This window comes from Phascolarctos cinereus, unplaced genomic scaffold, assembly GCF_003287225.1.
Source record: "Phascolarctos cinereus isolate Bilbo 61053 unplaced genomic scaffold, phaCin_HiC Scaffold_5;HRSCAF=322, whole genome shotgun sequence".
In the NCBI taxonomy this organism is placed as follows: domain Eukaryota; kingdom Metazoa; phylum Chordata; class Mammalia; order Diprotodontia; family Phascolarctidae; genus Phascolarctos; species Phascolarctos cinereus.
The window spans coordinates 52794949-52820437 of NW_027555958.1; the positions used below are offsets into that span (position 1 = coordinate 52794949).

General features: G+C 33.6%; 1 protein-coding gene across 3 annotated transcripts in view; it reads right to left on the reverse strand.

The window, feature by feature from the left end:
• SYCP1 (synaptonemal complex protein 1) overlaps positions 1-25489 on the reverse strand; it is a 78637-nt gene that overhangs the window by 5156 nt on the left and 47992 nt on the right. For 2 of the 3 annotated variants that reach the window (XM_021002453.2, XM_021002448.2), the window contains exons 18-30: positions 24980-25083; positions 22782-22899; positions 20401-20471; positions 19256-19337; positions 10988-11050; positions 8708-8770; positions 8494-8556; positions 7284-7400; positions 6318-6428; positions 5650-5742; positions 3735-3809; positions 2251-2310; positions 852-1031 (exon numbers count right to left, since the gene is read on the reverse strand). In XM_021002453.2, the coding sequence (XP_020858112.1) occupies positions 852-1031; positions 2251-2310; positions 3735-3809; positions 5650-5742; positions 6318-6428; positions 7284-7400; positions 8494-8556; positions 8708-8770; positions 10988-11050; positions 19256-19337; positions 20401-20471; positions 22782-22899; positions 24980-25083 (1200 nt within the window). The remainder of the gene's footprint in view (positions 1-851; positions 1032-2250; positions 2311-3734; positions 3810-5649; positions 5743-6317; positions 6429-7283; positions 7401-8493; positions 8557-8707; positions 8771-10987; positions 11051-19255; positions 19338-20400; positions 20472-22781; positions 22900-24979; positions 25084-25489) is intronic. The other variant, XM_021002477.2, reaches the window with a different exon arrangement.

The following is a 25489-nucleotide window of genomic DNA, read 5'->3' on the forward strand; positions in this document are numbered from 1 at the left end:
GCCATTAAGGAAAAATCAGGTGGATGGACTAAATAGGGGTGATGAAATCCCCTTAAATCCCTGTTGTTGTTATAATCCTGTAAAGACTTTTTTTGTCTTATTGTAGAAGAAAAGTAATGTGAAAAGGGTATTTGAATGGATTTCACCTTCTGAGATTCAGGTTCAATTCTCAGCTCTATCATTTAGTAGATGTGTGACATTAAATAAATCACTCAACCTGTTTCAAATGCATTTGCAAGTTGAGAAGAATACTATTTAGACTCATGAGGACCATAAGAGATACTGCATGTAAAGTGTTTGGGGCTCTATAAATGTAAACTAATATCATTATTTAGAAAACTAATTTTAAGTATCTCTGGTTTAAAGGGAGAGGCAACGAGGCTCATTTCACTACTCCAGATCACATGTTTTGTAAATAAGCATATTTAGTCTATGTTGATGTAAGTCATGGTAATCAATAACAGCTAAGATTTCCATGACAGAATGCATTTTAGTAATTTAAAATTTTTCTTGAAATGTAAGGTTACTTTAATATCAGGGTTATCATATTCAGGCCAATGTAAAAAACTGAATCTGAGACTAAGCAATGTAGTTTACTAATTTTCATAAATTCAATTAATTATATAATATTATATTTAAATTGATGGGGATATTAAATGACTTGTCTAATACGTGAGAAGAAGCAAATAATAGAAACAAGGAACCAAAATGCTAATTTTTAAGTATCGTTCTAAAAAACAACAGCTGCATAGAAATATTGCATAGATATTAATCTTACCAACACCAGAGGATTTTTTAAAGTATCAAACATCTATAACATTGTTATCTTTTTGAAAAATTAAGCAACTAACCTTTAATGATGGTGTAGATAAGGATTTTTTGGCAGGGGTCCAAAAGGATTCTTCTTTTTCTTTTGATTGGACATGATCAACTGACATGAAATTTAATGATGCATTTTTTGAAGAATCTATTTCAGAATCAAATTTCCACTTGCTGGTTTCAGGAATTGCCAAAACAGACGTTTGTATTTTCTACATTGGATAATAAAAGCACTTAAAATCATCAGTAAAATTATTTCAAAGATGTATTTACTCAATTAAAAAAGGCAATTACTAAAAAGAATATCGAATTGGCACTCAGGAGGCCTGGGTTCAAGCTTGTATTCTATTATTGGCTTTTAGATTATGAGCAAATAACATCCAACTCTGAGGGGAGTAAAGGGTAAGAAGACTGTATAGGTAGGACGGGGCCAGATTACAAACACCTATAATCTAAAGTATATTCATTTCACTCACAAAGCAAGATAAATTTCATGGCCAGCCAAGACAGCAAAGAAAAAACCTTAATAATTTGAAGGTTGTAGGTAGTTGGGAAGCAAAAAAGCTTTGTGGAGGAGGCAATTGAGGTTAAGTGACTTGCCCAGCAATACCACTACTTGGTCTCTACCACCACCTCCTTTCCCAAAAGAAATCAAAGGAAGAAGAAAAGGACCCATCTGTACAAAAATATTTATAAAAGTGATTTTTGTAGAGGCGAAAAAAAATCCTGGAAATTAAGGGAATGCCATAATTTGGGTAATAGCTGAATAAATTATGACATATGAATGTAATGGAATACTCCTGTGTTGCAGAAATGATGACATTAGACAATTTCAGAGAAAAGTAGGTAGACTTATTTGAACTTCTGCAGAATACAATGAGTAAAGCCAACAGAATGATTTATACAACAATTTTGTAAAGGTGAACAACTTTAAGCTTATTAAGAACTCTGATCAACACAAAACTCAACCAACATTCCAGAAAAATGATGGAGCATAATACCCACCTCCTACAAAAGACATTGGATTCAGGGCGCCAAATGAGACATATATTTTTGGACATAGCCAATGTAGGAATGAATTTATTTGACCATGCATTTTTGTAATGAGTTATGTGGTTTCTTCCTTTTTTTTTTTAAGGAAATAAAATATACATTTGTTAACTTAAAAAATGAAAATTAAATTAAAAAAGTGTTTTATATTATTTCACATGCATAGTGGGTATCATATTGCTTGCCTTATCAATGCATGAGGGAGGGGCTTAAGTAAGGGAGAGAATTGAGAACTCAAATTTTAAAAAATGGATGTAAAAAAACCCATGATTTAGAAAAAAGGAATAGTTTGTATTATCTAAAACTTCTAGGTTTTTGTCCAAAAATAGCCCTCAGAAGATAGATTGGTTATTAAATCAATTATGAAAAATAGAATTTTACCTTATCCTTTTTCTCCTTGAGCAAGGCCATATTCTCTTTTGCTTCTCTTAAAAGTTTTTCCTATTAAAAATATTCTTAATAAGGATTCTACTTGAAACTTTTCAGTTTAAATAATTCTATTGTTATACTACTACCATAATCAGCATTTATCAAACACTCTCATGTGTATACTACATTAGAAGACTTATTCATAACCTCTAGAAGCTTATAACACAATGAAAGGCAAAAAGTGTTTGATCTGTTCTTTCTACTCAAGTAAAAAAATGGCCCCACACAGCACCAACTCTCAACAGTTATTTCTTTTCAAAAAGTTGCATCTCAATAGAAGTAGTACAAAATCTGGAAAATAATTCAGCCAAATAACAGGCACTGCTTTTAAGCTGTGTAGCACTATATCTATTTTTTATGTTTACAGCTTTGCCAAACTGTCCTAATAACACTTATGCTCCTAATTTCTGCCATGAAATAAAAATCACCAACATATAAAGTAATTACTATTCACACTTGTTATCAAAACTGTACATTGAATACAATATTATCTTTAGGCTAGAAGCACCATTCTCCCCCAGCAACAAATCTTGGAAGGGACAGAGAGCCAGTCTCATACTCTTTTCCAATACTAGATAGCAATAATAGACAGGAGTGTACTGGAGCCACATGAGAAAATCTAATGTTATATTTTCAGTGTGAACATTTAAACCTTAGTCAGAGCTTAATTTATTGTTTTGTTTATTGTCTAGACTAAAGAAAATAATGGAGAAAATGCTAACAATGTAGATGAAACTTAGAAGTATGCTAGAATGATTTTTCCCCTAAAGAGATGGTTGTTAAAACATTTACCAGCACACTGCTATCACAGACCAAAAGATTTTACAACACATAAGACCTAGTGTAGGCTCATTTGATTGACTGAATTTTCTACTATCATGTTAAGTAAATCATCCATTTGTGGTATAATTGATCAGAACTATAGTCAGATAATGTTACTGTACCTGGTTATACTTTATGTAAACTTTTCTCACTTAGAACTGCATCTTTTTTACTATAAGTCTTATCTAAAACCTTGTTTGCTTCTGGGGATGTTACAAGGAGTAAAAGACCTCAGAATATAGCCACAAGGGTCATCTTTTATATAAAGGGAGCAGTTTAGCTGAACTCTATTCTATTACATAATTGTTATCCTGGACATTATTTCTGAAACCCATTCACAAATGGAAGCATGCAAAAGCACAGGCACACACACATGCACACACACACACACACACACATATACGTAACACTCTGGATAGCTTATAGTCTGCTTTTCATGTGTAAATGATCCTGAAGCTGATATCCTATTTCCTTTGACCCACTGGCCCTTGACAATCATGGTATTCTTTATTACAGGATTAGACAAGAAAAAAGAGACAAACATAAGTTACATTAAAATACAAAGATCTTAAGATTAATCTGAGAATTCTCCCTACATAATAACATAAACTTACTTTCTCCTCAGTTTCTATTTTAAGCTGAGTCTCAACAGATGAAAGTTTGCTTTTGAGATTAGATACTTCGATTTCCTGAAGAAAATAGAAGGGAAGATAGTCAATGCTTCAACACAATGTTAAAAAGTTTTAATACAAGCAAAACCATGCAAATAAACTTCCATTTCACACAGAAACAAGTTCATCTTTAAAGCATAAACTTTAAATTCTTCTATATAATTAGGCTGCTAATTAACCATAATTCTGAAATCTCCATAGAATTTGTTTTTGCAAATATCTATAAGAAAAAAAGTTTGAAACTATTAGTAATTATTCCTTGTGCCTTCTTTGGGATAGAAACCTTCCCACAGCATTATTTGCTTTGCTTCCTTTTTTTCCACTACTCTATGCTATTTACATTTTCTGTTGCTATCCCAATTTTCTTGTTTACCCTCTTTAATCTGCCACCCAACTACTTGTTAGTCTCATGATCCCAACCAAATACTTCTCCTTTGTTTCATTTTAATATCTTTAATACCAGAGAACTTTTATTCCTCTTATTCACCTTTTCTGATGTGAGTATATCTAAATGTCTCTTAAGTGTTATCCTTCTAGCATTCTATTCTGACTATTTTATTTTCTATGTTTTGTCTCTGTTCTCTTCAGTCATCTTTCTGGAATTTCTCTAAAGAAGGTGAGTAATAAGACTTTTGCTGTTATAATTGGAAGGACTGTTTCTTTATTGTTTTTGTTATCTCCCAGCCTGGCACAGTAAGTAGCACATAGTAGTTACTTAATAAATACTTGTTGACTTACCAATTGATTGAAAACAGATCTCAAGCAGTTAATGACAGAGTACTAAGGAAGTAGAGGCAGAGTACAAACTATTTTTACTAGAGGTATGGCAGTAAATATAAAGGGAGCAAAAAATATGATAGTGGATGGAGGGCTAGGAAGGAGGGTAAGAAAAGAAAATGTGTGATCATATAGAAAAGACCCAATAGAGAGCAATAAGCAAATTCTAGAGGAGGCAGAAAGAGAAAGGATCTGAGATGAAAGAGTCTACCAAAAAGTGTTGTAGTGCGCAGGAAGTGAATTGAAGGATCTAATGTCAGATGTCCTCAATCTTTCCAATAAAGTAAAAACTATAAGGTGATCCATCAGCTGAGGAAAGAAGGGATGTTTGCACAGTAGACAAGGTCTACAAAAACTGCTGGGGGTAATTTTAGGAGGATCCCATGTGATGTGAATGAAAGCAATACTGATTAACAATACAGGCTGGCCTAGTTAAGCTTGTATTTTGCAGAAGACTAAATCAGCATAGGTTCATAACTGCCGTTATAATTTCCTGTCAAAAAGTTGATGGGAGAATAGAACTTTAAAAATCTATTTCCATTCCTTAAAAAGTTATATGGATTTTTTTTTACTCTTTATCATTATGGGGAAGTACCACCAAAAAGACAACTTTTGTCAATATAGATCTTAAAACTGATCTGCAATTTAAATCGGTCTGTAGACTTGGTGAGCAATCTGAGCCATTAAGAGACAGATACATGCCTACTATTATGAGGCTAGTATGTCTCAGAGGCAAGACTAGAATTCACATCTTCCTGACTATGAGGCCATCTGTCTATCCACTATGCCATACTGCATTTCTTGTACTCTGTATCTTTACCACCCTAAAAGAGACCACTTGACTCAGCAGAACTACTAGTCAATTCAGTAATAAATAAATAAATAAACAAACAAATAAGTGAAAACAAGCAGCAAAAAAGAAGTTTCATAGGAGTTCGCGGCTATAAGAAGCCATTATCACAGAATCATGTAGACAAAAAAAATAATTTAACTGAATAACTTTACTGAATTTTTCTCTTTCCAGTGCAACTACATTGGCATTATTAAACACAGTCTTTATCCTACTTGTTATAGAGCTCACCAAAGATGTTTTCTTCAATGACTGCTCTTGCTCTTTGCTCTTATACAGTCCTAATTCTGTATCTCTCTCTTCAACTATTTTATCATATTGATCCTAAATAAAACAGAAAAGTCATACATGAAAAAAATATCAAAATCTAACACTTACTTAGTAAGCTTTATGGAACAAAATGAAAGTTAACATTTGTAGAACATGTTTAAAAATCTCCTAGATATACACAATTGTCTTTAGGTTATATGCTTCATAAATTTCCAGTTCACATAGTTTCCATATTGCCAATCCAAGATATAATAAAGAGTACATCATGGCTAAATCAACTTGAAACTGAACAAAAAGGTAAGAACAAATTATTCTCCTATATGTCTGACAGAGCTTCAACGATTAAAAGATGTTATTTAGAATCAGAATAGTACTCATATTGTCGCATACCAGAGTAAATTTCTAACTATAAATGGGCAAATTAAATCTAAAGAAAACCTTAATAGTAGTATAGAATGGCTGATTAATTTTTTTAAATAACTAGTTGAAAACATTGCTAAAGTATTATATAAAAAAAGACAATTGTATGATATAATTTTCTCTTACAGGTATTCTCACTCTTCTTAATGTTGTTACTTTAAACAAGTATATCAAAAGAATTTAAAATCTAAATAAAAATTTTAAATTACCTTATGTTTTTCCATAAGTGCTACCATTTCAGCAATTTTATGCTGACATCTTAAATCAATTTCTTTTTGTAGTTTAACAGCTTCATCTGCTATTGCCTTTGCTTTTTCAACCTATTAATTAAAATTATAAATAAAATATATAAGCAATAGATTAATTTTATTTGAACAAAACCACACAGTAACATATATGTTCTATCATCTGCATTACAAATTTAAAGTCAAGGTTATCAAGAAAATTAGAAAGTTCACTAGCTTTGCTCTATTTATGTTTTTATTATGAAGTTCAATTATTTGCCTGAGCTAGTTTTTACTTTCATAAATAAACAATTATTCATTTGATTGTTCCCACTGAACAAGATTCAAAGGTCAACCAATATTTTCTGCATAACCTCAAGGTATAGTGTCTGTATAAATGCTTCATAAATGAATTATAAATAGTCCCTATTTCATGAATTTACTAATGATCCTTCAGAGTACATAATACCTTTGATTTACTTACTGGCCATTAAATATATTATAATTGTGCACAATTGAGTTTAAAATTGGACTTATGTTTTGTAATATTTTGAATTTATAGTGTTTGGGTTTTGAGAAAAACCACTCTAAGTTGTTATAATAAACCAACCCATTAATTGAACATTATTTTTTAAAAAGATTTCATTTGCCTAGGTCAATAGTAGGATTTTGTGAGCATAGTCCTTTGAAAAAGAAGTAAAATAACTTCACTACAACTTAATCCCCACACAAAAATTTGGGCATGATAGCAGCTATACCTTGAATTACTATAAAACTATCATTTAACAGCCCCAAGGAACTACCTTATATAAATTTAATATCAAATGTTTAAATTATTTCTATAATCAGTTTCTCAAATTTGTTAAGAACACCAAGCCCTTTCCTTTCGAAAACAGGAAGAAACTACATCATCATAAGATAATTTATTTTCATACATTTAATTTTTCCTACCTCTCCCAAAAGATTTTCTTCTGATATCTTTTTGTTAGCAATTTCTTTTTGGTAGTTGTCAGTCATTTCCTCAAAATTTTTGTTAGCATCATTTAGCTCTGACTCTAATTTATTCACCTTATAACAAGAAAGAAAAATATTTCCATCGATAAGTTCCATGCCTTCTTTGGTAAGAGTCCACATTTATGTTTTGCTTTTACAAATTTTGTTTTAATGCTAATTAATAGATAATTGCTAATTTTTTCTAGTTTTAATATTCTGTGGAAACTCTACTGGAATTTCCTTTCCTCCAAAAATTATATTTTCTCATATGCTGTTATTTAATATTACACAAAGCCCATCTTTTTCAAACTGTGTGTTTATTTGAGCATTTGTCTATTTTCTCCTTTTCTTTAAATGTATCTCTGAAGACAGTGCCATAGAATTTAAGTTACTCAATTTCAGCCTAATATAATTCAACATTTTATAATTAGAATTAATTACTATCCTAGTTTGAAAAAGACAATCTGTGATTCAATGAAAAAGGAAAATCTAAATGGTTTTAATTTGCTATTGTCAATAAATAATAATTTTCATTTACATAATGCTTTACTGATATAAGTCATTTTGTGTACATTATGTTTTGATGCTCATAAAACTGACAGGTACTTATTTTGCAGAGGAAGAAAGCGATCCTCAAAAATATTAAAGATTTGCATTTAACCAAAAAAAATGGCAAAGTTGAATCAGCAATACAAGCTCATTAATTTTGTTGTATTCTAATACTTGCTCAAATAATGTCAATAATCTAGATATGCCCTTAATATAATAAATATTATTTTGTTTTCTGGAATATGTGATGCATTATGATTAAAAAGTTTAATGTGATCATTATGATCAAAAGGTTTCCTTAGTTCCAAAATATAATTCTCTTTGATAGATGGGTAGCAATATAACATGTTGGTCAGATATGCGACACATTAAACCCCCACTGTGGATACTCTTTTCCCTGATGCAAATCAAAAATCCTCCGCAACCAAAAGTCTTATATAGTTGCCTGGAGTACTACTGAGGGGGTAAAGTGACTTGCCCATGGTGAAAAAGGCAAAACCTGAGCCTAGGTTTCACTGATCCAAGGCCAATTGTCTATACAGAAGAAGAAATAAGTATAAAATGTTCCCTTATTTTACGAGACAAAAACTTTAAATTATAATATGAAAACTCCAAATACCTTTATCTCATAGGTATTCAACTGTTTGTTCTCTGCAATACTTTTCTTTTTTAAGGCTTTATTCTGTAAAATTATTTTTAAAATAAACAAAGTTATACTTATTGATATTGTTTTATACTGACCTAAGAATCATGGCAAATACAATATTATTGTTTTTAAAATTATTGTTGTAATAACATTTTAAATTTCTAAACTGCCTGTAAATTAAGCATACCTCTTGCTGTAGTTCTTCAAAGGATTTGTTTTTATTTTCCATTTGTTTTTTCAAATTGTTAAACTAAAAACAAAAAGACATTTTATAGTTATTTTCTACCTTTACTGTGATTCTAGACAATTACTCTATTTTGGTTTTCCTGTATAATACTTTGCTTTAAAAGAATATCTTAAAGAATTCCATTAGATAACATGAAAAATTAATTTCAAACATGAACTTTACAAATACAAGATTAGGGTTGTATATACATGTGTGTGTGTGTGTGTGTGTGTGTGTGTGTGTGTATTGTGTAATATAATATTTTTGTTCAGCTTTTTTGGTTGTGTCCAACTCTTCATGACCCCATTTTAGGTTTTCTTGGCAAAGAGTGGTTTGCCATTACCTTTTCCAGCTCTATTTACACATGAGGAAACTAAAGCAAACAAGGTTAAGTAACACTCACGGTCACAGAGTTAGTAGGTACATGAGGTCATATTTGAATTCATGAAGATGAATCTTCCTGGCACTCTATCCACTGTACCATCTAGCTACCCTATATGCAAATATTATGTGTAACATATGTGCATATTACATCTGCATATATATGTGTGTGATTGTGCGTATATGTACATGCACACTAATTACTAAGTACTAAGTGTAGCTGCCTTGCTGCTATAGTATGTGCAATATGTATTTTTCATTCACATCATTTGTCTAATATGAATGTTTAGGCTGATATGTTTTGAATTACAGTTGAGTTTCTCTAAGGAGGCTTTGCAGTGTTCTAAGTTTTCATTGCAATCAGTACAACATTTCCTTCAAAAAGCATATTTAGAGAATGCCACCATCAACAGGGATTCCTTCTGGGTGGATGTTATGCAGAACATCACACTAGCAAACACCTTAGGCAAGCATATGTCTTCCTGTTTCATACTTCACTTTTTGTTGATAATCAATCACTAGGTGAACAAAGTTATCTCCATAGTCACATAAGTGAAAGAATATTGTATTTGAGATTTTTATGTAAGAGACACATTGTTTGAAGATAGATTTCAGGGCTGCATTTTGTTTTACCTAGAGAAAAAACTAAACATATCAATAAACAGTGTCATCTTATATTTTCTAAAACTCAGCTTAATTTGTGACTGTGAAGATATGGACTGCTTATAGAAGATCACTTGCAAAAGCCTGCCTGTTCAACTCTCATGTTTTTCCACAAAGGATACCTTTAAGGGGTACCAAAACCCATTCACAGATTTTATAGAGATAAAAAAGTCAATAGTTGTTGTCTTATTTGTCACCTTTTTAAAAAATAAAGTCACAAATGCAATACTTCCATTGTTTGGAATCTTCCTCTCTTGAAAATTAACAAATTTTCAAATGTCTTTACAATTGACTACCTTAAAAAATGGGAAATTGTGGGATTTTTCTTATTCAGGCTTAATAGTGGAAGGCACTGTACTAAGCACTGGGGATAAAAACACAAGCAAGTATGACAGCTTCTGACCTCAAAGAGCTTGCATTCAAATAAGAGAAGATAACACATAAAGGGGTGCATAAAAGTAGAGAGGAGAAGGTATTTGTACAGGGAGATGGTGAGAAGCCTGTAGGAGGTTTCAAGCCTGATTCCTCATAAGATATGGCAAAAGGTTCACCTATCAGAACAGAGAGAATCAAGGATAGAGTTCAAATTTCTTATGGGGTAGAGATCATCTAAGAGTACATCTACGGCAAAGAGACTGAGCTCGACATTTCTATTTTTTTTTTTTGACATTTCTATTCTTTTAATACCCAATTCTATGACCTAGGGATTCTGATTAGGCTGTATGAGTTGTCCTGTGCCAGGTTTTTTTTTTTCAATGTATTGATTCACATAATTGTATTGTTGTCTTACAGCTGAGTCTTTCAAGGAATAAAGTCTGGGATGGATTTTCTTTTAACACACAAAGAAGAAAAAGTATTCTAGGTCTTAGTCCCTTCATTTCAGCAGAAAATACCTGGGACCACGGGGGACATAGGCTCTCTGCCTCTGCTTTGTCATTTAGTTCAGCCTGGGGGGCAATGCTCTGAGGAGATGAACGGCCACAGAACATTGTCCCTCTGTCTTTACTGGCAAATTAGAAATGTTATCTTTTGTCCCATGCAATACTATAATGCTAAAATTAATTACCTTTCAAAATGGTACTTTTATTTTCAATTATCTTTCACAGATATTTAGTGGAATTAGAAATTCTTGAAAAGGTTTAAAACCTTAAAATGATAATAAAATCTACTCTCCAAAATGTATCATTTTAATCATACCTTGTTTTCTAATATCTTTAGTTGCTTATCTTTTTTCAATATTTCACTTTCAATACTTCTGGTCTGAAAAAAATATTTAAGGTGTTATTTAAAATGTAAGCATGCACATTTTAGTAAATGACTTTTTTTTTCTATTTGTACCCTCTGCCTTCCAGTTTATATAATCTCAGTTCAATATTCAACTTTATTTCATCAACTTTCCCATTTTATTTCTGTATCTTTCTTTAAAAAAAAAACCTTTCCCTCAATTGTTTTCATATTCCTTGAGTATATTATCTTTTAAAAAATTTTATACTTATTATTTTAAATCAGCTAGAAAAATTAAACTTTTATGATATTGTATGAAAGAATAACCACTTTCCTCTCGTTAGGAGAATCCATCTCTTATAATTACTATATGTTTAAAGTATTATTTTGATGCCGTAAAATTGTAATAATAGAATTCTGGAAACACACTCTTCTGAGAAGATCTCTAGGGAATAGAGAACTTCTCTCCATCACAGATAATCTAGAAAATAAGGGGAGCTGATTGTGGTCATCTGAGACCAGAAATCAATCATTAGATTCAAAACCTGTCAGTCAATTAAGTTACAAAGACAAACTGGGACCTAGAGGCTACTTCAGACTGAAAACCAGGACTTAATAAAAAAAAGTCCAATAGATGATGAGAACTTTAAACAGGAAGAGAGAGTTGTCCCTTAGAGACAAGCATCAAAATGTAGACAGATTTTAAGGAATGGTGATACCAACAATCATGGCATGTTGCACTAGGTCAGATAAGCGAAGATGCCAACCTAAGAGAAAAGGTGAAGAAGAAATAATCATAATAACCTGCTAGCTAATGAACAAGTTTCAGGCATGGAGGGATATGATAAGCTTTCCAAGGCTAAGGCTACTAACACTGCCAGAGAAGATGATGGGAATGACTTCAAGGTTAGTTCTGGACATCTTGAAGTCCAGAAAAAAGACAAGAATGTGCCTTAAACAGATACTCCACATCAGGATACAAAACAAGATCTAGAAGAAGCTGAAAACTTTAGTAACTTTGACAACCCAACTCTAATAATGACAATAATTATTAACAACTAACATGTCTATACCACTTTATAGTTTGCAAATCACTTTATTAACAATATCTTATTTAATATTTCCAACTCTGCAAAGTAGGTGCTCTTAGTTTTACCATATTGCACATAAGAAACAAAGATTCAAAAACTTAAATGGCTTATTCAAGGTCACAGAACTAATCTGCCTCAGGTTAGAAGCGGCATCCAGGCCAAACAAGTTTGAGCCAGCTAATTCCAGAGATGAGAACAGAAAGAACAGGTCACTGAAAAAGGAAATCCAATAGAGATCAAGACCTAGTTCCCTTAACATTTCACTGAAAACTGGGAATACTTTTTAAGTTTTTGAAATCCCTTGTAGCTTTCTCCTTCTCTTTATTTTAACTCCTGTACATTATCTACAGATTTCAGTTGTAATTTAGAAGCCAAAAGAAGTATTTTCTTATTTCAGAGCACAGGTAATCTGGGCAAAATGAACCATGGACAGAAGGAATAACAGTAGTAATACTAATGGTAAAAAAGCAGGCAGTTCTGGACTCCAAAGTGGAAGAAAGTAGGGCAAAGGAAGCTGGCCAAAGACCAAGAAGTATTTCCAGTATTTTAATACTGATGAGAAATCCTGTAAAGCATTACAAAATTGAAAAAGCACAGAACCTAAAAAACTTAGGTTATATGCAGGACAATGTAATGGATGATCTGGAACATAGGACAAGAAGTTCAAACCTTATGTTAATCAGAATTCCAGAAGGCAAAGAAGAAAAAAAAAAAGGTGGACACTGAATTCCAGGAAATAATTAAGGAAAACTTCTGGACCACAGAATAGGAAAAATCCTAATTGCATGTGTCCAAGGATTATAATTTCAGAATTATGAAGACAAAAAATGTTTGAAAAAGGAAAAAAGTAATTACATGTGAAAAAAATTTTGCTGGTTGAGTACTATTGTGCCACATTTGTTTTGGAATCAGAGAACCTGGGCCCAAATTCTGTCTGGCACTTACTAGCTGTGTAACTTTGGGGAAGTCACATAACATCAATGGATCTCAGTTTTGTCATTTGTAAAATGAGAAGTTTGGACTAGATGGCCTTGAACATAATTTCTTTGTCCAAATCTATTATCCCATGTCCTTTAATCATAAAGAGCTCTGATCTCCTTGATTTAGATGTTCCCTTTAATACTGCTAATAACAACTCATAACTGTCCATCCTGGGCAACTCTTACCCATGTCCTCCCATAAATCTAGGTAGACAAGGGGTCTACCTAATTTTCTAGGGGTCCTTCCTTACTTTCTTTTAACATCTCCAAGATACCAGTGAAGTATACTGTCTATCCAATGGCTATCATCTTTTTTTAATCATACATTTCTTTGATAATATCCTTTACTTTGGTTCTTCTTCATAGTTCCTTATTTATTAAGTGTTAATAAACTGCTCATAACTACCATGTGTCTCTCCATTTACCTCTAAGTGATTCTCAATTTTAATTCTTTGGAGACTTACCATACAACAGCACTGGTAGAATATATGTATTTAAAAAAAAAAACAGGCCTGGGGCAGCTAGGAGGACCTGAGTTCAAATCCGGCCTCAGACCAAACACTTGACACTTACTAGCTGTGTGACCCTGGGCAAGTCACTTAATCCCAATTGCCTAAAAAAATTTTTTAAAAAAGCAAAAAAAAAAAACAGGCCTTAATCAGGTAGAACTTTGGAGATAGTAAAGAAAATTTATAATTTCCCACAGACAATTCAGCCTACTCTTTCCCTATTTAATTCTGGGCTATTCATTTATGTATGGTATCAATACATATGTGTATGTACTCTTACTACTATGAATGTATATGTGTGTGTATAAAATAGATAAGCTCTATCTAAAAACTGTCTAACTACATATCAGTCTAGAGTGAGGAACCTGTGACCCTCTAGGTCCTCAAGTGCAGCCCTTTGACTGAATCCAAATTTCACAGGACAACTCCCCTTAATAAAAGGATTTGTTCTGTAAAACTTGGACTCAGTCAAAAGGCCACACACAAGGACCTAGAAGGCCACATGTGGTCTTGGGGCTGCAAGTTCCCCACCCCTGGCAACAATAGGCATTCTTTATCCACTTGATTTAGGCCAAATTCTTTAAGGATCATAGGATCATAGATTTAGAGCTAGAAGGGACCTCAGATATCACATAGTTCAACTGCCTCATTTTACAGTTGAAGAAACTGAGGCTTAGAGAGATTAAGTGTCTCATGGATTTTCTTCAGGAGGTTCAGCAGTGTTCTGAGGTATGATGCTACCTACACAGAGAGCAACCAGTAAACTTCATTGAGAATTTCTTTTCAACTTGAACTTTACTGATCTCCATGATCACGGTGAACACCTTTGATGACTATAGGTGAGTCATAAACAATTGATATAATCCTCATTACTTTGTCTGATAAGTCCTGGTTTTTTTTTCACCAGGATATTAAAGTCTTTTTCACTTAGCAACATTACATTTAGTTTTGACTCCCCTCAAAGTGAAATTAATTTGGGGTTGCCAGTTGAGCTATGCCTTGACTTTCCATTAAATCCCTAGCTCACCTATGTGATTTTAAACAGTCCCTCCTAGATTTATAGTGCTACCCTGTGATTTGGGTTAAACTCAGAAGGCAGCCACACTTTAGGACTGCTTGACAGGCAAACCCTTCCCATTAGAACTGCATCATCCAAATATCTCACAGTATTTGGGGAGGGAAACAAGATGGCAAGATCCTTATCCCTTGCTTCCTAGGAATTTCTCTTCACTCTCTAGAAAGTCAGATCTCCAAAGTCTTGAACTTGATTTTGCTTTCAAAACAACTTCCAAGTTTGGCACTGTATAAGAAATTTTTCTCTGATTAGAGCATTTACTCCTTTAGAACATGTCATGTATTCCTTTGGTAGTCTGGTGAAGCCTATAGAACCTTTCTCAAAATAATGTTTTCAAATGTATAAAATAAAATGCGTAGGCCTATAAAGGAAACCAATTATATTGAAATATAGTTGTTGTTGTTGTTTTATGTGAGGCAATTGGGGTTAAATGACTTGCCCAGAGTCACACAGCTAGTGAGTGTTATGTGTCTGAGGACAGATTTGAACTCAGGTCCTCCTGACTTCAGGGCTGGTGCTCTATCCAGCATGCTACCTAGCTGTCCTGAAATAGTTTTGTTTTTTTTTTAAAGTAAGTTCACAAACCCTAGGTCAAGAATTCTTGGGTTAGAGCATTAGATTCAAGCATCACGATATCTAGAAAATCAAAATCTCCCCTTTTCTACATATTGAAGTTAAGGAACATTGTTCATGAATGTAAGATCCCTGACAAAAAGCAATATTTCATTCTTTTCTCTGCATCATCAGTGCCTAGCACAATACCTGGCACATAACAAAATACTTAATAAAGAAGCTGAAATGTTAAACACATACAGCTTCCATATATTTCTCCAGTATATTCCACCACTGACATGGCTGCCATATATCTTCAGCTGGTAAGGTATACTCTTAGGAATTTTTCTTTCAGAGAAGAGATGAGCTCATGTGGATAAGAATTTACAAATGCTAACCCAATCCAATAAACATTTATTAAACACCTACTATGTACCAGGCATTGTACTAAGGTGCCAAGTGCTTCTTCCCTAATATAACCATTAATGGCTCCTGGGAAGAAGTAGGGAGGGGACCCCCTCCTTCAGACTTATATTTTCAGATCACCTGTGCTCTCAGGATCTCCCCAGAAGATGGCAAAATAAGGGCAAAGTTCAAAAAAAAAGCTGAACACTTTTAAAGGACAGAACAAAGAGATGACTCTTTCCATAAGAGTCCATCCTTCCAAGTATACAAACCACACAAAATATAATGGAAGCAGCCCCAGTCACTGAAACACATCCCCTATGAGGCACCCAGGTGTGGCTCCAAACCAACTAAGTCATTTTGAGGCATCTCTAGATACAGAAATAATCCTGCCTTTTATTTTATAATCTCAATAAGGTGCCAATGGGCATATTCATATTCTGAAGCAAGAAGTCCTTTTAGAAACAAAGGCTCACCGCACTGTAATATCAAGTTGAGTGGAGAAACTCCCCTTCACTCCACTGAAGATCTACCTATTACATTGGAGGCCTTCATCCAGTTCCTATATTTTGTGGTTACCAATGTAATACTTAGGTTATTGACTAGTAATAGCTCTCTCTTGTTGCTTTAGTGACCTACTTCCTATGTAAAGAATGCTTTATTACATTGTTTAGAAAAATTATTATACTGTTTAAATCCAACTTTATGTGATTAGAGGTTGCTTACACCCAGAATGTTGCTTAACCTCAATAACTTGCCAGGAATGAGGGAGATGGCTACAAGGCATTTTGGGTTCCCTTCATGTCCTGAATCCACTCAAAGCATTCTTTTTTGGGGTCCCCACACTGAAGCCTCGTTTTAGGTCCATCAAAGCTTGTGTTTTGGGTTCCCTAAAAGTAATATGTGACTTGTGCAGAAACCTTTGCCAAAATCCTATATAATGTAAACCAGCCACCCCTGATTTCTGATTCTCTCCCTCTACCAAATGAGCTAATAAATTTCTTTCTAAAACTATTTCAGATTTTTGAGTTTGTTCTCACAAGCAACTCTTCTTTTACAATTTTGATATTGTCTTTTATACAATTTCTCATGCACATCAGTGGTAATATGCAACAACCTATTTACTCCCAACATATTTCTCTTCATTGTCTTTTGAGTTACCCATAATTTTGATTCTTCCAAGTTTGTAGTGTTCCATGATTTGTAGCTATGTAGTTTCACTCTAATATTTCAATGAAACTGTAATCATATCAATGTAGGTATTCCCTCCAAAGATGCAGACTACAATCCATCCATGCCTGTCTGACTTGTTCTACTCTCCTCCCTTATATAGGTTAACAGGAACCTACCAAATACGCTGAGCTTGTCTCTTCTCTTCTCCTGGAAGCATTTATTCTTTGCTCTACCCTCCATAACTGACCCATCTTCATTTTTAGTTATTTATTTCTCTAACGGCATTCTTTTCACCATTCCTCCTGTACAATTTTTTAAATTGTTGCAGTATCACAACCAATTCATTCCCACCACGTACTTCTCCATTGCCCTCTGAGTAATATTAAACTTCAGATCTTCAGAGACTGTAACGATTTACAGTCTTACTGAATCACCCAAAGAATATTAATATTAAAAAATATGAGCTTTTATTTCAGAAAGAAGCTTAGAATCATTCAAAGAACTTTGAAATTTCTCAAAGACAAACTGTGCAGTTTTTTCTTCTGTTGAACGCTAGGCCCAGACTATTGTCCATTTGCAGGGTCTGTCCAAGATATAAATATTGAGTTTTTCTTGTTAGAGTCAGTCCAAACTCAAAGTTTATTGACCTCATTTGGAAAGCTCTACAATTTTCCTAGGTGTGATATAATCAATACAATGTCTCTCATAAATGAGAGCATCTGTAAGACCTCATCATCTACAAGCAATCCCTTTCAATGTGGACTTTGTGATGACTCACCAACATGATAGTGGCAAATACCTTTAGCAAACATATATCTCCATGTTTTAAGCCTCATTTAATCATCAGAGGGTGGTTAAACAAAATTCTTTCTAATATTCTATCTTTCAAGGACTCTTAAGTAATTTTGACATCTGCATTGAAGAAACCTTGATTGAGGAGAACCTTTTGTGTTTTGTTCTACTGAATCAAATGCTTTTTTCATAGTCAACAAATAGTAAACACAATTAAATTGTGTAGCACCTATACCTTTCAGTCAAAGGTATGAAAGTAAAGATGTCTAATTTGAAGTACCTGCAAAAGCCTTCCTGTTCCAATCCAATGCTTTCATCAAGGCTGTTCTTAATGCATATGCAAACTCCCATAATTTTACATATACATATATGTGTATATGAAAATAGACACATGAGTAAGTAGTTGTTGATGTTCCCCCGATTGCCTTTTTTTCAGTAATAGTTTCTGAGACTTTTTCCACATACATAATATCATCCCATCCTTTTTATAATTTGAGAATCAATTCCTTGATGCCCTCAAAATGATGTCACTGCCAGCACTAACACTTTCTTTACTTTCTTTTCTTCTGTGCCATTTCCACCCTGTCAAGAAGCATGTTAGAGTTCAAAGGTCGCGTCTCCACTATTGTTCATAGTATAAAAAGTTTTCAGTGAAAAACTTTAAGGATATTTTCCCTTTTTTATCCGTCTGTTAAGCCTCTTTTCAGTTCCATCCTTAAATCCCCTTGGAATAACTTTGCTTTGGGTCTTCGGCCACATCTTTTAAAAACTGGTATTGTTCTAAAATGCTTCTCTCTGCTTTATGAGGCAATGTTTTTCATAACCTTCCCCTTCCTTCTGCAGAAGACTTTACAAATCAGTTTCTAGTCAAAAACAAGGTTTCCACTGGTCACTATCTTTGGCAAGGTGATTGAGTATTTGTTGACTTCGGTGGTTTTTAGGGAACGGTTTAGCCTGTATAACTGCTGAGGTGCCTTCTAATTATGAAATTCTGTGATTCCATGATACAGAGAACTACATACACACAGGAGCTAATACTCTATGGATATAAAAAGAGAGAGAGAGAGAGAGAGAGAGAGAGAGAGAGAGAGAGAGAGAGAGAGAGAGAGAGAGAGAGAGAGAGAGAGAGTAGGATCCTAAACAGGAGAGAAGAATTCAAAAAGATAAAAGAGATTTAAAACCTCAGCTGGAGAAGAAAAAAGAGAAGAGACAGAAATGACAGGTCTCAATTGGACCTGAAGACAGACCTGCTGGCCACCTTGTCTATGCAATTCTAAAGGGGAAAAATAATCACCACAGCAGAGAAATACATGTACCCAAGAATAACCTTTTGCTATGTCCAGAGGAAAAATGTGACCTCCTATACGGGAAAGTTGCTTAATTCTCTTGGAAAGTACAGGAGAAGTTTACTAATTGTCAAAGGGTTCAGATGAAAGCTTTTTGTTAGGTTGAATAAAATCTGTCCTCTGTCTCATAACTTTTTAGTTTGAATGTTTGCAAGGGAGCTAAGAGTCCCTGAGACAAATCCTGATGTTCTTAGTGAAAACTCTGCCTGGAGGCATAAGCTACAGATATTACTACTGAAAAGAGCCCTCAGAGTGAGCCCAGTCTGTCATGTCATGGGCCAGGCATCAATTAACACAAGTACTACAAATATAACATACATTTTCTTCACTTTCACTCAATTTACTTTCAACTTCTTCACTTTTTCGTTTTAACTGCTCTTTCACAGCATCCACTTCATTCCTATAGAAATGAAAAAGAAGGTAAAACTGCAATTAGAATTTTTTTTTTCATTTTACTATATTAATAGGGTTTGTTCACTAGTTTGTTCTTGGTTTGGTTTGGTTTAGTTTGCCGGAAAATCAGGCTTTATAGACAAGTTTGCTTACATTTTAAATGACATTACATTAAGTTTTTCCTCTCCTAAACCTCAAATTGAAAAGTTTTCCCTAGGAAAAAAAAAAACATTTTTCCAGAGAAAAAATGGTACCTAGCTAAAGAGATGAGCATCATTTTCTCTTGTTATTTTCATTTATAATCAGTTATTATATTAAAAACATGATTTTAAGTGCATGATTTCATAGGAATGAAATAGGACTAGTTACTAATGACTTTCAATAAAGTGTTGCTTCTTGAAAGTAAAGTTAATGCTACTGACAGAAAAATGTACATTCAAAACTATTGTTTCAAAATAACGATGGGTTGTAGTGGGCCTCTATCCTTTCCCTTGCACTCCAACTCTCTCATTCAATCTTCTTTATGGCCTAAATAATTAATTAGCCACTGATTTTCCTTGCTTCAATAGGCTTTTTGTTTCTTATGGTCAACGGTTAATCACTGACAAGAATGACAATAGATGAGTAGTCCTTTATACAAAGGTGACTGGCAAATATGGGAATTAAACTTATTCCTTGTTTTTCATTTAGAATAATTCAAATTATATTTCCCAATTCTTTCATGCATGTCTAAATAACATTTAGCTAAATAATTAATTTGATATAAATATTTTTATGAACTAGAAATGCCCACATTTGAAGTTATACAAAACATGAATATTCATTTGATTAGAGGACAGCACTACTGATGGCTATAAGTTTAATTCCCGTATTGTCCAGTTACCTTTGTATAGGTAGAGAAAGAACTAACGCCAATAAAAGAATTATTTTTTTAAAGTGTTGAAGAGTATCTCATATAAAATTAATATGAACTATAATATACTAACAGAAAAAATATTAACTTATTAGATTAAAAGGTAATAATAATATAATAGGCCCAAAATATTTAATTAGCCACTCATTTTCCTTGCCTCAATAGGTTTTTAGTTTCTTCTAGATTTTCAATTTGCTTCATCATCTTTTCTTCTTGCTTTTTGTTATCCTAAACAAATAAATAATTGATGTTACCCAAATTAATTATGTCACATACATTTTAAATACAAAAGTTTTAAAAACTAACATTAAAATCATTCTTATTTGGCACAAAATGCACCAAATTCAAGGTCTATCAATCTCCCTTCTTAATTTGTCCTTGCTTCTTCCACAACCCTGCTAACTCCCTCTATTGAAATCCTACCCATCTGTTGAATCTTGTCCAACCCTCAAGACCCAGTTCAAATGCTAACCCACACCAATTTGCCTGGAAAGTAGAATAGTAAAAGAAAGTAACACAAGACTGGAAAGGTTGGATGGTGCCAAACCTAAAAGAATCCTTAACACCCAGGAATGGAATCTATACAAATCTATACTTTTGTAGACCCATTAAAGATTTTGAGCAGAGGCATAGAATTATCCGATCTATATATAAGAAAGATAACTGTCATAGTGGTATGAAGGATAGTTTGAAGGAGAAGGGAATTAGAAGCATGAAGACCTGTTTGGAGGTAGTTACAGTAGTACCAGTGGTTGATAATGAGTACTTAAACTAGAATTGTTGTAACAGAAACAGTGAGGTAAGTATGAATAAAAGAGATAACCTAGAAGTGAAATCAGCATGATTTGATAAGTAAATATTAATTCAATAAGCATTTATCAAGTGCCTGCTATGTGCCAGACATTGTACTAGGCACCAGGGATATAACTATGTGGGCTACTCTGGAATATCAAAAACAGTCTCTGTCCTCAAGGAGCTTTTTTTTTTTCAGGAGAAACAACACATATACATGTAAGTAAATACAAAATAATATTTAAAATTATTTCCATGGGAGAGGGCACTAACAACTGGAGATAAAGAGGATAGGCAGGTCTCATGTAGGAGGTGACGCTTGAACTAAGACACGAAGAAAGCTAGAGATTTTACAAGATAGAAGTGAGGAAAGAAAGCATTGCACACATGATGGGTAGCTCATGCAATGGCACAGAAATAGGAGATAGAATGTCACACACTGCAAACATCAAATAGGCCAGTATGTCTAGACCTTACAATATATGAAGTAAAGTAATGTAAAAAGTATACATATATATGTACATAAAAGTATAAAAACATAGGCTAGATTGTGAAGGCCCTTAAATGCCCTTCAAATGCATTCTTTGTGGTAGCAATACAAGAGGTAAAGATGAGAGAAGAGTCAAAGATAACCTTAAGGTTATCAACAGGGGAAACAAGAATGAGTACTGGTGCTATACAGAGATGTAGTGAAGTTAGAGGAAGGAAAAGTTTTAAAGGAAAAGAAAATCAGCTTGGTTTGGGACATATTGATTTCTGAAATGCTTTAGAGAGATCCTGCAGGCATTTGGAAATGTGAATCTGGTATACAAAAGAGAAGTCAGCACCAGAGTTATAGATGTAGGTGTATTTGTACAGAAGTAGAAGTTGAAAACATGGGACTAAATGAGATTTTCAAATCAAAAAAGAGGATTAAGAACATACCCTTGAGGAACACACATATCAATGAGTAAGAACAGGTTGAAGGGCCAGATACTCCGCCATGTATGTGATCCAGTGATACGTCTCCTTCTTATTCTATCTCCCAACTTTCTGCATTTTCACTGACTGTCCCCCAGACTTGGAATACTCTCCCTGCCTCATCTTTGCCTCCTAGCTTGGCTGGCTTCCTTCAAGTTCCAACTAAAATCTGACCTTCCACAGGAAGCCTTTCCCGAAAACTCTTAACTTCAGTAATGTTTTGTCTTTGCTGATTGTTTTGAATTTACCCTATACATCACCTATTTGTACATAGTTGTTCGCATGGTATCTTTCCCATTATACTATGAGCTCCTTGAGAAAAGGGATTGTCTTTTACATTTTTTGCATCCCTAGTGTTTAGTGCCTGTCACATAGTAGGTGTTTAATAAATGTTGACTGACTGACTTTTACAATTAGATAAGAGGCATAATGCAGTGAGTACTGAACTTGGACTCAGCAAGTACTGGGCTTAATCCTTGCCTCTAACACTTATCAGCTGTGTGATTCTGGGCACCTTAGGAAACTCTCTAAGGCTTTTTATTAAGTTATAGATGGGTTTAGATCTGTTTCAGGGTTTCTCATGCTAATGAAAACATAGATCCTTGATGTATTGATGTAAAATTAGATTTATGGTTTATCTGTAGATTTCACCAAATTTTTTTTACCCATTATCACTGCCAATTCAAAAAGAATAAAAGAATTCTAGAGTTAAGAGAGATCTTACAGATAATCTACTAAACCTCCACCTTTCAGATGAGAAAAAGTTACTTGCATTTATCAACTTACATTAATATCTTCTTGCAGTTTCTTGGATTCTAAGGTTGTAATCATTCTTTCTTGTGCCATCTGTTTGTTTTCTAGTGAGAGCTTGTTGAAATTTGCAGTTAATTCAATATTTTTTAGCCTATTAAAACATAAAATGAATTAAATGTATTATGTACTTTTATTTTCCCACAATTTCATTCCTCCCTTCTTCACCCGATTTTAAAAAGTAAATAAAAACAAGCTTTCTCTCCTATGTAATTTTCACTCAGTAGCCTATTTTACATTTAATTTTTTTCTCAATTACATGTTTATTTTTTAAAAAATTTGACTTCCAAATTCTCTCCTTCCCTCGTTCCCCTTACTTCTTGATAAGGCAATTGATTTGATATATAGAATATACATGTGCAGTCATGCAAAACATTTCCACACTAGCCATGTTGCAAAAGAAAACAAACATCAAAAAATAAGAATAATAAAGTTTAAAAAACATGTTTCAATCTGTATTCAGACTCCATCAGTTCTTTCCCTAGAGGTGGAAGGCATTTTTCACCATGTCCTTCACAATTGTCTTGGATTGTTAAGAATAGGTAAGTCATTTATAGTTAATCATCATACAGAATTGCTGTTCCTGTGTACAATGTATGTATACGTATGTAGGTAAAATTATTCTGTACATACTTCTATTTATCAGTTCTTTCTCTGGATGCAAATAGTGTCTTTCTTCATATATCCTTTATAATTAATTTGAGTATTTATAATAGTCAAAATGAATTATTCATTCAAAGTCAGTCTTTTGTTTTTTGTTTGTTTGTTTTGCTTTTTTAGGCAATTGGGGTTAAGTGACTTGCCTACCCTATCCCCCAGTTTTCTCACCTCTCTACAACTTCAGAAGACTTCTACACCTCCCCAGATGTACACATTATTTCCTCTTCAACGCAGATGAGAGTAAGAGTCCAACATTACCAGCCCTGTACCCACACCTGCTTCCTCTGTATTAGTTCTTCCTTTCATACTCCATTTTTATAAGATAATTACTCCTTTGTACCTTTTCCTACCTAATTTTTTAATCACTCCATCATACACAATTCACTCCCAACCTTTCTTTCAAACTATCAAACACTACTCCCTTTCAAACATTTTCTATTATAAGCAAACTGGATTACTCACCATTCCCCCTTTTCAGCCTGTCCTTTTCTACTTCTGTGCCTTTCCTCATACTATCCCCCAGGGTCTAGAAGGTATTCTCTCCCCCTTTTCAGCTCCAACAATCATCTGCTAAAATTCTTCCCTTCCTTTAAGTCAAATGTCACCTTCTCCATGAAGCTCTCCCTCATTCCTCTGGCTGGAAGTGATATCTTCTCTCTAAGATTATACATTTACACGGACCTCTCCTTTGCTATTATTTTCTAATTTATATTATAGATATTTGTGTGCATATATTCCCTACTAAAAGTAGGGAATCCCCTAAAAGTAAACTTTATAGAACTAGGTTAGATTTCTTCTTTGTATTCCTAGCACTTAGCACAGTGTCCTACATGTATCAGGTGTTTAATACACGGCTTTTTTCTAAACAGAATTGAATTAAATTGAATTGAAAACTTTTTTGTTGAAAAGTAAATAGAAAAATTGATAACTGCCATTGATATCTCTTAAGTTGTTCTTATACCAAGGTTGTGATGCTCCACCTAAAAAGTCTACTGGTGTTAGGAGAAGCAGCTGCTTTATTATGTGGTAGGTTAGATGTGAATTTAAGGGCACCTATCTCCTATACTTGTAGGAAGTATCCTTAAAGAACGCTGCCCTTATAACAAAAGGCAACAGTTGTGGGTGACTGGGTTATTCTATTATTTAATTAACAAGAAAAATATATATAGCTCATATTCATCTAATTATATATTCATGTAAGTTTAACAAGATTACGGTTTATAAGAAATATCAGAGAATAATGGCAATATGACCTTGGAGTCAGGAAGACCTTCATTCAAGGCATCCTCTGACCCATTTTGGCTAAGTGATCCTAGGCAAGTCACTTACCCTATCAATGCCTCAGACAATTCTCTAAGATGATAAGTTGCAAGGAATGTGCTCATTTGTGTTCATATAGTTTTTTCACCCCAAATTCCTAATGAACAAAATCACAAGTCCAATCCTTCCAAACTGGTTTAAAACAAAACTTTGGGAGAAAATACATGTAGTTCACAAATAACAGAAAAACATACCTCTCCTGTTCAAGCTCAGTTTTAAGTCTGGCAACCAGTTGTGAGTAATTTTGTTCATTTGCAGCAGCTTCATTAAATTTTGCTTCCAAATCATGTACTTCTTTCTAAAAAAGTGTACAAGTATATAGGATGTGTTTTTAAATTTTTCCATTATTAAAAAAATTGATTGCAAAAGTAACAATACAACCTCATCTGAGTAGTACTACTTCAGTTCTTCAAAGTAGAACTACTTCAGTTCTTCAAAGATCTACAATATCTTCAGAGTAGGTATTTCTCTCCACTGATGCACATCCCAACCCCTCTATGCCTCAGCAGATGGTCATTATGAGTTGTGACAAAAAAAACTAAATCAACTTCTAACCAGCCTGATAATGGGCTTCTCTAAAAACTATTTGGGCTCTACTTGAAGAAGTGCCCATGACAGCCATGCTCACTTCTCTCCTGACTCTCTGGACTTTTACTCCTCTTCCTACACCCTCACGTCAGATTTTCAGCTCCCTTTATGTGCTG